Raw genomic sequence first — 13,573 nt, 5'->3', positions numbered from 1 at the left:
AGGGCACTTTTAAATGTGCTCCGGGGGTAGTAAGGGGCAGTACTTTAATTAGAGTGACTTTTGGAGCCACTCTAATTAAAGTGCTGCAATGTCTCATGTATCAGTGTCCCCACGCTACAAAATGGTGGCAGGGACACTTGATCTAAAGCTTGTTCAATAAGCTTTAGTTCAAGTGCCCCCACCATCATTTGAAGCACAGGGGCGCATTCATGAGATGCGGTAGGCTATTGGAGAGCAGTAATTCCCATGTTCCAGCAGACTCACTTAATCAAGTCTGCTCTGACACACTGTAATTACAGTGCATCAGAGCAGCCTCCACACTCATGTACAGGCACCCTCAAATTATATCCCCTTCTCCTTCCAGTGTGTTTGAACCTGCATCTCTCAGACTTCCTGTCCTGGTACTGTAACAACCATGCTAGCAGGTCATGCATTACTCTGACCCTTGTCCAGTATTCTGTTGCAACCACCCAGGGATCCAATTTCTAATGGAGCACCAAGGAAGCATCTGGATAATGCCTGACCTATGTCTTAGGTGCTGGTACACAGTCACAAGGAATATACGTATAGAACCAGCCTCATGCATGGCCAGTGAGTAGTCGGCACACCCTCGTATGGATCTACACTGCTAGGAAACTAGTAACTACATGTAAGTGAAAAGAATGCCACTTGAAAAATTATAAGACTGCCACTTAAATGATTATGGGGAAATAGAATGCCACCCTCAGGCTAGGGACAGAAATTACACATAAACTGATATAAGTGATAGGAAGCCAGTTCAAATTTGTAGCACAACAGAAGTTCAGTGCAAAGTTCAGTGCACATAAACTGCTTTCAAAATGGCCAAAACTGGTTTAAGATAAACCTAGATGGATATAGCATCAGCTTTAACTGATTTAGGTTAAATCGGTTTATTGAACTTCTGTCCCAGATCTCCTCCAAATTCAAGTTAATTCACAGTCCCCCAGAAACCCAGGATGCTTTGTTCCCTTCCCTGCAAACCCCCCATCACAGGGTAGCTAGGCTAGCTATTGTCCAAGCTGTCTGCTCCACCTGAGCATGGAAGTGTTCTCTAGTGCACCCCCCACCCCACAAACCACCCCCCCCCAGCTTTTGGCCTGGGCCAGTGCAGGCATGTAGCTGCATTTCTGGAATCAAAAGTCAGTGTCTGTTTACTTACTTATTGGTTCAATCTATGCAGCTTAGACTAACCTGTGAAGATTGAATTGGTTCAGCCTTGTGCTGTTTGACTGCGTGTATTTAGGCTTTAATGTTTGCACTTTGTATGGAAAAGTGATCTTCACATTTAAGTAAGCTTACTGTGGAATCTTCAAAACCTGGACTAAATCTTCTTCCACTTAAGTCACTGAGGGTACTTTTACACATGCTCTGGGAGCCAGAGTGGGGAGGGGTCATTTTAAGTAAAATGCTGAGGTGTCTCATGTATTAGTGTCCCCATGCTTCAAAATGGCATTGGGGGTTCTTGAACTAAAGCTCATTCAATGAGCTTTAGTTAAAGCACCCCTGTCACCATTTTGAAATGTGGGAATGCTAATACACAAGGTGTGGAGGCTGGCTGGAGCACAGTAATTACCATGCTCCAGCAGACTCAGTTAATCCAGTCTGTTCCGGCATGCTTTAAATACAGTGTTTTAGAGCAGCCCCCAGCACATCTACTGGCAACCTGAGACTTTTACCTGAGCTGTCAGAAGTGATAGAGTTGGGAGTATAATACCCCATTTTCACTGTACATAATCTAGGAATTTTTTTTGCTATCTAAAAAAAAAAATTGGTTGTCAGAATTATTTCATATTAGCTTTTCATAGGTTTTTAGTTGTGTGGTAGGGTTTGTTACTTTTTATTATTACTTTTTGTTTGAGGGTTTTTTTTGGAGAGGTGGGGGTTGGGTGCTTGGGGATTTTTTTTGTTTTATTTGTACTTAAATGAAAATCTGTTAAGCGGATTTTGTATTTTCCAGTCTGTTTAAAAAGTCTAGTATCTCCCTCTAGTGGGACACTTGTTAAATTACAGTGCATCTCTGTCCCTTCATTTTTTTTTTTTTTTGCTATTCAGAATTTTCTATGAAGATAGATAGGTGTTCCCATGTAAACAAAAAGGCTTGTATTAAATTGCAGTGTAAGTGCATATAGATCTTCAAGTCCCCTTTATGTTGGAACATGCCTGATCTTTGTCCCGCACCCCTGCCATGCCTTGATGTTTTGGTTTTCGTGGGGAGGTTAGGTAATTCCTTGGGTGAAGATCCATCTGACTAGGCCACTGGTTCTTCTGCAGGGCCACCTCCCTGCCATCCTGTCCCTTTCTGCTCAGGTTTGTCATGAAAGATTCTCACCAGTCCTATGTTAAGGTTCCAGCCTGGGCCCCTCTCTCTGGGTTCCTTCCGTATTCCTTATACTGTCAGTTAACTCCTCTTTTCTCCCCTTTCACAAAATCACTATCCAGAAGTTATGTCGACTGGTTATTTATAAACATAATGTTATGCACATTCACTCTTGGAGTCCTCAAATTAGTTCACTCCTTTTCTTTTAAGTAATCTTATAAATTCATTCCATAACTCCATAACTTAACTCACTTATGGGTTTCCCATTCACCCCCACGAATTCATTCAAACCTATAAACTAATTTACTTCATGCTTCCTAATCATTCCTATAAACTCATTCATAATTCATAAATGAATTCCCTTCTTGCTTCTTGATCATTTCTCTAAGGTCATTCTCAGTCCCTAAATTAATTTTCTTCCAATCTCTTATCTATTCCTGACACTGCCGTGCCTTTACCGGGTGCCTCAGATACAGATCCCAACTCTGCCAAGCCCCGAAATTGCCAGAGTAGCCCCTTATGAACCTGGCCACCCATTGCGTTTATCTCTTTGTCAGGTTGGTCAGATCTTTACTTGAGGTTTATCCTGGCTTCTATGGGACTCATTGGTTCGGCCATCTGCATCTCACATCTCCACACAGGATGTACAACACTATGCCTAAGCCCTACTCTCCCCTCTCTGGGAGATGCCAAATGCTGATCTGTCTTCTGGCTTTCTGTTCAATTGCCCAGCCAGTCCACTGAGCCAATGAAGGTGGGCTCCTCCAGACGCGTGACCCTGTGCCCTAGGAGGCCTGCCCCTTCCCCAGGTTACCCCCATACCCTTTTCCTGGTGCACCTGTGGCTATGTGGTTCTCCTGGGTGCACTCAGGTGAGTTCTTCCCTGGCCAGGCCAGCTTCTCTGGTTCATAGCAAGGGCTTGACTTCAGTTCCTGCTACATGGAGTAACACAATAAAAGAGGAAAGAAAAGAAATGGAACCTTGAACCCTTAAAAAAATGTTGTAGTTCCTTCACAAAAACTATAAAAAGAAAGTTCAGAAATTCAAAATTGATTTACAGTAACAAACAACCAGACCACCTAAAGAAAAAGAATAATAATGTTAAATCTATCCAGAGAACTTTAGCTCTGCCAAGCTTCCACCTTTCACTTCCATCATGCCTTTCATTTAAGTCTAAAATATAGTAGAAAAAGACATTTTTGCTTCTGAACGAGCTGAGTAATTCTAAGTGTATGACTATTTTTCTTTGCATATTTCTATGATGCCTACATGTGAAACTTTGTTCCGGTAAGTGACCTAATTTTTGTGAGTAGTCCCCGGTCTACACATGACACACCACAGTATCATGTAGGGTACTGCAAAGCTTTGGTAGCTGATTCAATTCAGAGGAGATTTGGCTCGATTTGGTGGCCGAATATCCAAATCCGAATCGAATCGGGATACCCATTAAAAGGTCCAAATTGAATCAGAAGCCTCCAAATTGATTCAGAGAGATTCAGATATTTGGAAGGTTTGCAGCAAGGTCTCATGGGCACACAAAGGGGCTGCCATCCCTGCTATTTTCATCCCGCTCGGCCTTAACACAGATAAGTGATACGAGTTTTACTTTCAACAGTGTGAGGTGCACTTTCACAGAAACCCCTGCACCTGTCTCCTTGAAACTTGGCAGGCTTCATGCCCTCAGCTACCACCCCTGCTGTTGTCATCTGAATCAGCAAAGAAAATTACAAAGTTATAGGTATTTTAGTGATTCCCTGTTACAGTCTATGGCCGAATCTCTGAAGCCGAATCGAATCACTGTCCCTCCGAATCAGCTGAATCTGAATCTGAAGTGAATACTTGCTGCTTCATACAGGCCTAGTATCAGGCACAGATATCAAAGCTGGGTCTGAAGGAGCTAGCTTAGTTTCCAGAAGCATTATCCTTGGATTGCAGAGAAACTTAGCACAGCGCTTTGGGCAAAACACCATACTAATGCACCTTTACTGCTTCTGATACCTAGGCTAGCACCTTAAGACCTAACTTGAATGTCCCTGTATGGCACTGCTTCATGACATGTAGGCATATGCTCTGTACCCGTGCTTTGTCTCACTGCATGAGAACCATGAATAGTTGAAATTCCAGATATTTTTTAAATGTTGTTGCAGGCAGTTCTCATATGACAGTCGTCTTTAGTGATGACTGATGAGATGTAAAACCGTGTCTCTCTTTCGAGTAATTGGTCATATTGTTAAGAAAGACAGGAGTAGTTTAATGTAACAATATAAAGACAGATGCACTTTAGTTTAAATTCTGTAATAATACAGTAGAACCTGGATTTTTGTACGGTTAAGGTCTTTAACCCCTTGTGAAGATGAGGGCTTGTGAATTAGCTAGGATATGTGTAGCTGCAGCAAATGGGTTTGGACCTTTAACTGCCCTATTTTCTGGGATATTGCATATCCCCAAGTAAGACATGCACCTTGTTTTAGGAAGACAGAATAGAGAAAAAAATATTTTTCCAAGGCCTTCCCTGCCACAGCATGGTCTCGCCATGGTTCAGTGCTCCTGGACACATGCAGGAGGGGAAGAATACAGTGCTTAGCATCTGTACACATAGCATCACTCATAGGGCTGTGCAAAACTTGGATCCCTGATTCAGTGGCTGAATCTCTGAACCTGAATTGAATCAGAGGACCCTTTATTCTCTCCAAATCAAATCAGAGCCCTCCGAATCAATTCGGAAAGTTTCGGCGATTTGGACATAGACACAGCTTTAAATGTTTTTTCTACGTACCTCAAGGTACCAGGCGGTTTGTGAATACTGCAATGCTGGGGCACAAGGAGAATCCCACAGAAGTGCGGTGGGCCCCCCAGCGCACTCAGCAGCAGACCTGGAAGTGGACCAGAAGTACTTCCGGTCCACTTCCAGGTCCATGGGGGGGAGGGGGCTCGCGTCCCCCCAGCTTGGTGACTGGTGCCTCCTGGGTCTGGGGGGAGTAGGGGGGCATCCAGGACCCAGAAGTGGACCGGAACTACTTCGGGTTTCACCACCAAGCACGTGGAGGGCCCCCCCTGCACTCCTGTGGGATTCACCCAGCATCACAGCATTCACAAGCCACACTGATACCTCAAGGTATGTAGAAAAACATTTAAAGCTGTGTCTGTGTCCAAATCCCTGATTCTCTGAATCAGCATCTAATCTTCAGATTCAGATTTGGCCAAATCGAATCAGGGACAGTGATCCGAATCAACGAATCGAATCACTGTCCTGATTTGGGCCGAATCCAAATAGAATAGGGCCCACTTCGCACACCCCTAATCACTCACCCCCTCTCCTTGCTCAAAACTTTAACTCTGTCACAGTTGCTGCTGCTTCACAGCCAAAAGCTGTTGCCAGTTTGGCAGAGAACTGGACTTTGCCCCCCTGCATGTGCCTAGAGAGGCAACACAGCCTCCGGCAGCCATTGCAGTGTCCCCATGTCTTCATTCAGGCACAGAAATCAAGTTCCACACTTAAAACATACCCCATAATTTTGGATGGCTAATTTTGAGGGGAAGGGTGCATGTGGTATGCAAGTAAATGTGGTAGTAAGCACCTTGTAGTAAGAACCATTTCTTCAGGAGCATTTTGTACAGTGCCAGCTGCACTGATGGCTGCTATAATAAATACAAACAGGCCAGAAGAAAAGTGTGAGAGGTGTCAGGTGCCCTCAGCTGTGCTTAGCATGACTTCTTTTTGTACACTGAGGGTCCTGTTAATGGTGCCAGCTGTCAACCCGTACCCTCCTCAAGTTCCTTAATAAGAGGTAACTAAGTCTGATTCTGATGGTTTTAAAATGTTAGAAATGTTCTGGGAGAGCTGGTTCTGATGGTTTTAAAATGTTAGAAAATCAAATACTTGAACCGTTTCTAAGTCTGCAGTTAACATTCACAGATTTGCTAATAGCACATACAGCCCCACATTTCAAGCACCTGTAATGTTACTGTAAACCAGGACTGTTCAGTTTCAAAGTGGCCAAGGGTCTCGTGTATATGCCACACCAGCAGGGGCCATACTAGCATGAGCCATGGCTCTCTGGCTGTAACCTACACATGGACACCATCCCCCAACTGCACCCTATGCATCGACCTGCCTGCACCTTCTTATGTACACAGGGGCAGGAAGTGGGAGCTGGAGGATATAGAGGGAGCTTGGAGAACGTGGCTGCAGCTTCAGCTAGAGTGCTGGAGGCAGCAGCAGCCCCCAGGGCCACAAATTAACTGCCAGATGCCACCAGTTGGGCACCCGTATTTGAAACAAATTCTTTAACTTAATGAAAATTTTAAAATTAATAAATGGCAGACACCTATTTTTCACATGTTCTTAATTGCTAATGACATTTTTTCAGTTTTTGAAAAATAAAATAACTTTTATCTTTTACCAATGCACACAAGTGACTACTGGAGATTGTTCTGTGACTGGTTATGAACCCAGGACTATAGCTACTAGAGTTACCATATTCGTATAGGTGAATACGGCATGTTGGCTGATATGTTGGAAAAAGTTAAAGTTGAGTGCTTTTGTTTCAGAATGGCATTCTTTCTGGAGGAGGTGATGACTTGCACTAAGCGTCTCCTGGAGGTGATTGCTGGCTGGCTGCCTCGACATTTCATCGGTGCAATTCTGGTGTCCCTCCCTGCTCTTGCTGTCTTTTCCCATGTCACCTATGAGTTTGAAACAAACATCCATGTAAGTTGGAGGATATTGTATTGCATAGTATTATCTGACTCTCTTTGATGTAACAGAGTTGGTTACCGGCCTTTCTGTCTTCTCCTGAGTTTCATTCCCTTTTAATTTTATATACATCTCAATAGGGATAGGATTGGTTCTGTATGCTAGCATATATAATTAATTATGTAAGAACAGTGTAACCTACTTATCAAAACCATTATTATCTGAAAACTGTAACATACAAAATGGAGTCATATTAAATTTATATATAGTATCTGAATTAATGCAGTATTTCCCTTTTCAGTTAAAAGTGTTTTGTTATATACATGTTGGTATTGCTAATAGTATAAGGCACCTTTTACTAGTTTTGAGTTTAGATTTTAAACATAGTTAAAATAAATCTCAACACATCTCAGGAACTTTTTGTTATGTTGAAAAAAATACCAGAGTTGGAACTCTTTATATAGTAAGAAACTGAATATCCCTAACAACTTGCATGACTCATTGCTAAAGTTCAGCAACAGAAATAGTAGTAATGCTGGACTATGACGTTTTGGTGTATGAACATCAATGCTGTGTTGGGAAACTGTCAAAATATGCTGAGTGCTCAGCAAGAGATAAATTATTGACCTTCTTCAAAATGGGTTTCTAGCTATTTTTCCGTTCAGCAATTTACAAATGAAAGTGAAGATACTACCACCTTTTAACTATATATTTAAATTGAAGGAAATAAACTACAGTTTTCTTAATTAGAAATGGTAGAATCATAGGTCTGATCCTCAGAAATGCCAAGCACTTTAAACTGTTTGATTTCTTTATAGGCTTGTCTTGCACAGTTACCACAGTGCTTGATCATCATCTAACTATTTAAAAAATAAATCAAGTAAAGATAACACTAGGATTTGGGTCTTTCTGTACCTCATGGGCCATACCCATTGAATGCCCCAAGCAGTAGTGAGTAAAAGCATTGTATTCAGCAGAAGACCATTTATGAACTTCCCTTTTTTCTGTTGCAGGTCCCCCAGAGTTGTGGGGTTGTTGGTTCACACTCCAAGAGATGTCCCAGATAACCCTACACTCAATGAAGTTGCAACAGTTATGGAGCTCTGGGAACATGGAACCTATAGAGGGTCAGGTAAGTGCCATCTTTTACTATGACATGGTTTTGCAAAGTTTTTTTTTTTATTCATAGCATTTTATACCCTCCCTGGATATAAAGTAACAATAATTCTGTTAAAAAAAACTTTCCAAAGCCATGCTTACGTAGTAAAACACGACACCTACTGACCCTCTCTAGGCTGGCTTCATGCTGGGGCATCACTTGGAGTGAGAACCAGTGCTCTGCCACTTTAGGAGACCAAAATGGGAGAAAAAAAGTAAGTTTAAACCAAGTTGTGTGTGGAAATTTTAAAATTCCATTTAGCCATTTGTATCTTTGTTTTTGGTTTAAAAATGAGTTATGTAAACTTTATTAGTTTGTATTTAGTGGATAAACTATTCTACGAATAGGAATGTGCCCTTACTGTTTTGCTTAACTGTTGTGCTATAACATTTCAGATTTTCATTTTCTACCTGGTGGCTATGTAACAAAGCATGCTCTCCCATTCCGTTCCTGATAAAAGAAAAGGGGAGAAACTTAGAAATCTTGAAAAACTATAAAGAGCATTTTAATTAAGATATTTCTGAAAACGCAACTTATGTAGTAAATATATGAAAATAGGAAATTTTCTGAGATTTCTTAAATAGAAAAAAAATTAGTACTGTGCATTTAGGTCAATGCAAATGCCAATCAACACTTTTGTTTTTGTGCCTGACCTCTGTTCATCAAAAGAACTATCACGTTAAATTCAGCTGTTAGTGAAATAATAATAATCTGCCAGCCAGTATGGGAGTGAATAGGTTTCATACTTTCCACCCAGTATCTAGTTCAAAACTCAGGCATGATTTAATGAGAAAACTTATAAAAAATAATTAATGAGGAAATCTGGAGTATTAAATGATGGTAATCTGTGAATGTTCAGACTCAGTTTCTTGAACAAGAGGATCTCAATACTGTATAATGATAAACTGGAGATGCAGAAGGAATTACAATAAAAAAAAGCTGTAACTCAGATTACTCTCTAGCAAAAGTTTTACAAATTACTTATGGTAGAAGCTTTCTTGCTAATTGCAAAAACTTCTCTAGTCTCATGCTGCTTGCTGAAGTTCTGAAAAAGTTATCTGGGTTAACTGAAAAGACAATGTATTAGACTACTTAATATGCAACTAATTTTTTATGTCAAGGACATTGGGTTGTTTACACTGAGACAGTAAACTTACTTTATTTAAACTGTTTGTATGTATAGGTTCTTTGATCAACAAGAAAGGGCTAACTTGTCATTCTTTTTCTTCATTTCAGTATACCATGTTTATGTGTTGTGCGATTCTGATCACCATTGTTCAGTACTGTAACTTCTGCCAGCTTAGCTCCTGGATGAGATCTTCATTGGCCACTGTTGTAGGAGCAGTGCTTCTCATCTTGCTCTACATCTCTTTATGTCCAGTGAGGTGAGATTTGCATGTTATCACTGTAGGCAGTGCATTGTGTGCTGCATATATTGCCCTAAGATTACCTGGCTCAGTCTCAAAGCAGGAAATGTACTGCTGGTATAGACAGACAGATTATATCTTCTTATCCTTCAATTATGTAGGAAGGTGCCAGTCTGAATGAAGCACATTTGCTTCTGTCTCTGGCCCTTGTCTGGCTCCCTTTAGGTATGTGATCCAGTTTGTTTCCTGACTTGATTCAAGAAGTTACTTGTGCTTCTGGCTGATCTTTCAACTGGACTTATTTTATTGTTGCCTCGCTCTTTATTCAAGGAAGAAAAATGGACCTAATCAAACCAGTCGAAGTGTAGATCTTTTCCAAGCTGCTATGGAGATCATCAGTCCTCCATGTTGGGATCAAGTTACATGTAGTGTTCCAGCACACCAGTGCAGTAAATTTGGTTGGGTTTTAGGCTGTCATTCTTGTCACTCCAAGCCCAGGCAGTGGTTCTGTGTGTCAGGCCTTCCGCAGGAAATTTTCCAGTGTTTCAGGCTCATAAATTCATTTGTTAGAAGTCACTTTGCTTGACTCCTAATTCAGTGTTTCACTTTGGAATGCCTTTTTCCTATAACCTGTCTGAAAGTGCCCTTCTTTGCAGTGTCTGCCAAGGATATAATATGTATATCGGCCAGGGCTTCACAGTCTCCTGCTCCTTCATCTCTTCCTCAAGATACTTCTAAAATGTCCCTCTCTAATCACCATACCCTCTTCAGTTGTTTCTAAGGATTTATTTAGTTTTTTACCTTAAGTGATGAGAGGTCCCTTTCCCTAGTTCCTTCCTGAATGGTGTTTTACATGTGGAACTGGAGACTGCCTTGGCAGGACCCCTCTCATCCTCTGTTCCATCTGTTTTGGATCAAATAATTCAAGGAGAATATCTCCAGAAAAATGGGTGTTTATGGTTCAAGCATTTAGGTGTTTCTCCTGTTAAGCAGTGAACTCCTTCTGAGGAGAGAGTTTTCACCTCTTTTTTCTAGCAAGAGGGTTACTTGAGGGAGAGTCCATATCAGTCACTCTCACTGTTTAACATTTTAGAATCAGGTTACACTTCTCAGGAGCTCACAAGGCTTCTGATCATGAACTTTGCATCTTGTCCTATTGTGACCTCTTCAGGGTGTTTCTAATACTAACCTGTTCTTCCTCCTACCAGAGGCCAGTGTTTTACCTCCTTAGAAACATCCTGAACTACACAGTGAAGGAATATTAAAAATACACATGTAATCTGGGTGCCCAGGCAACTTGTACATAAAGGGAAGAACCCCTCAATAAGCGTCTCAGGCATTTTTCCTCTGTAAGCTAAGGTGTATGAATCTGGGTCTTCAGAGCAAAAAGAAAAGTTTGCTAGCTCTTACTCATTCAGTAGTGGACATCACTTCCAGAAGAGGAAAAGAATGCATTTCTCTGGAAAGAAATAAAAAATGGGGTCAATCAAAACGACATTCAACAGTCAACTCTTCTCTCCCTCTGATTCTAAAAGCTAGTGGTTGGGATTTTGACATTTTACCAGGATGTGGTTCCCTTGGTATAGCTTCATTTCAGGATTTACTGAAGGTCTCTATATGACAAGGGAGATCATACAAACACTTCTTCAAGTCCCAGCAGCAAGTGGACATATGAATAAAATATTTTGGGAGGGGGCTTTCCTTCAATGTCCCTGCCCTACATGTTCTATTGTAACTGACTCCACTGTTGGAGACCATTTTTATCAGTTAAGTGCAGGTGGTAAAACTTCCTTCCTTTCTCTTTTCACACCCTGTCCTGGTTAGTAAGTGGTTTTAAGAAACCATTAACTCATCTGATTGTATTGGATTGATTGTAGCCCTTTCCTGTAACTTCCCCTGGCAGTTTTTCAAGTAAAAAGTATTTTGCACCTGTGTCAGCTTCTTGCCCAAGTTATAGCTTTCATCATTAACAAGAAGATTTCTCAAGTCTCTTTCCTCATCATATGGCTCAGAATAATTTTTTTTCTAAACTATCGTGGAGCAAAGGAATCCCCATTCTGTTCTAGAGTCTCCACAGTGGACCAAAAGCATCTGTCTTTATACCTCCTTGTAGATCTGATGCTGCATTGAGCTAATCTATCCCAGGACATGCTTTTGTCCGCTCTTAAACTTGGATTAATTATCTCCCAGTCCTGAAGAGAAACAAATGAACTGGTTGTTGCTGGTGCACAATATGTGTTCCCCCTCAAACAGTGCTATTTCAACCCTCTTTGGTGATTGTCATTCAGGCTTTGTAGTACTTTTTTGGCAATCTGAATGAAAGCAATTCCACTAACTCCCCTGACAGTGCCAGTGGAAAGGATGAAAAGTATAGGTTCTTCTAACTTCCACATCTCACCTGAGATCAGAGATTGCATGAAATTGATAGTACCAGTCATCCCAAAAGAGCTGGGCTGATTCTTCACCCTTACATCAGCCCACAGTACATAGTAAAAAGATAGTATAAGTGTTCAAGAAACAGTACCCTGGCACACAGTACCGTCTGTCTTCCACACTGCCTCTACCAAGGCCCATTTATATAAAAGCAACCCCCAAGTCCAGGGAATAGTATACTTTGTTCTGTGTTTCATATTACAGTGATCATATATGGACAAGGTAGCCTACACTTCTTAGGAGCTTTCACAGCCTCTTACCCTGAGCTTTGGCTCTCTTGTCCTGATGTAGACACTATGCAAAGTGCTTGTCACACTTGACTATTTTACTTTCAACCTGATGCTGATGGAAGGGCTTCGAATAAAGTAAACTGAAAGCATCCCTGAGATAATGGTCAGATAAGTCTGAGGTATTATGTGCATTATGTGTTTTTAAACTACTCATGTGCATTCCCAGCTAAATGTGAGGATGAGCTTATTTGGAAAATTATTTATTCAAAGATATTCTCCCAACTATAGCACCATTACTTTCTCCTGCAAAGAGAAACTGATATCTCTGTTTCTGCCCCTCCTAAGTAAAAAGTAATGTTAGTCACATGCAAGCAACGTTTTGCAGAAATGTACCTACAGGTGTAATACATATTATCAATTATAGTACAGAAAAGGTTTAGTAAGCTACCTTGAAATCTTGTCAGGTTGCTGTGTTTAATAGCTTTTTTCTATCTAACTTTTCATTGCATCTGTATTTCAGCTCCATAGAAACTTCCCACCTAGATTCAGCACAGAACATAAGGTAAGCTTGTCATATAGTGTCAAACTGCTATATTTGAGGGAATGTCTTGTTGAATTCTTCTTTTCGTGCATTATCATTTACAAAAATTGTATGAACTAGTTAAAGCATAACTTGAAAAGTACTCATGTAAGTCTGTGATTTCAGTCAAGTCCTTGGAGAGACAGCATACAATGTCTGTGTTAACATGAGTACTCGGGAAAACAAACTATACAGGTGCCACAGAATAAAAACATCAAAGTTGATGGAGCAATTGTTGCTGCTTACTTATTAAATTGGGTTTCCAATAAATGGAGAGTTTCTTTTGGAGATAAATTACACAATTCTCTTATAGTAGTTTTTAAGCACTATATACAGGACACAGCTACATGTGTGCATTTACTGCACAAGTAAACAAAATTACTGCTCGGTACATCTACACGTGCACGCCCATACTGCATAATAAATATGGCAACTTGGGCGTAAATTTGATACCTGCATCATGCGCAGTAACACTGTGTGCGTGGACTGATTTGGGACTAACTGCACAGTAACTTGGGACTAACTTTAGGATAAACTTTGGAACTAACTGCAGGAAGCAGTTCTTATCTTTAAAGCTTTCACAGGGCATTGGGTCCTTCACTCATGAGCTGGGTGCAGGGTGGCTTCTGGTAGTTCTGTCTTGCTTTTTATACTGCTTAACTGTATAGCTTCAAAGCATTTTTTCTTGATGGTTGGTCAATTAAAGTCCATACAAAACAGAAAGGAAAAGGGTGACCATCACATTACAATTGTTAAATTTCCTAGCTCCT

At 40.9% G+C, this 13,573-nt stretch overlaps 1 protein-coding gene across 1 annotated transcript in view; it reads left to right on the top strand.

Annotated features, from left to right (window-relative positions):
- ADCY9 (adenylate cyclase 9) overlaps positions 1-13,573 on the top strand; it is a 264,451-nt gene that overhangs the window by 225,859 nt on the left and 25,019 nt on the right. Inside the window, exons 7-9 of the mRNA XM_019507552.1 lie at positions 6,890-7,049; positions 9,430-9,578; positions 12,744-12,785. Coding sequence (XP_019363097.1) covers positions 6,890-7,049; positions 9,430-9,578; positions 12,744-12,785 — 351 coding nt within the window. The remainder of the gene's footprint in view (positions 1-6,889; positions 7,050-9,429; positions 9,579-12,743; positions 12,786-13,573) is intronic.

This window comes from Gavialis gangeticus, unplaced genomic scaffold (assembly GCF_001723915.1).
Source record: "Gavialis gangeticus isolate Ggan-Ray unplaced genomic scaffold, GavGan_comp1, whole genome shotgun sequence".
In the NCBI taxonomy this organism is placed as follows: domain Eukaryota; kingdom Metazoa; phylum Chordata; order Crocodylia; family Gavialidae; genus Gavialis; species Gavialis gangeticus.
Note: the sequence above shows the minus strand (reverse complement) of the source record. Positions and strands in the feature narration are given on the sequence as shown.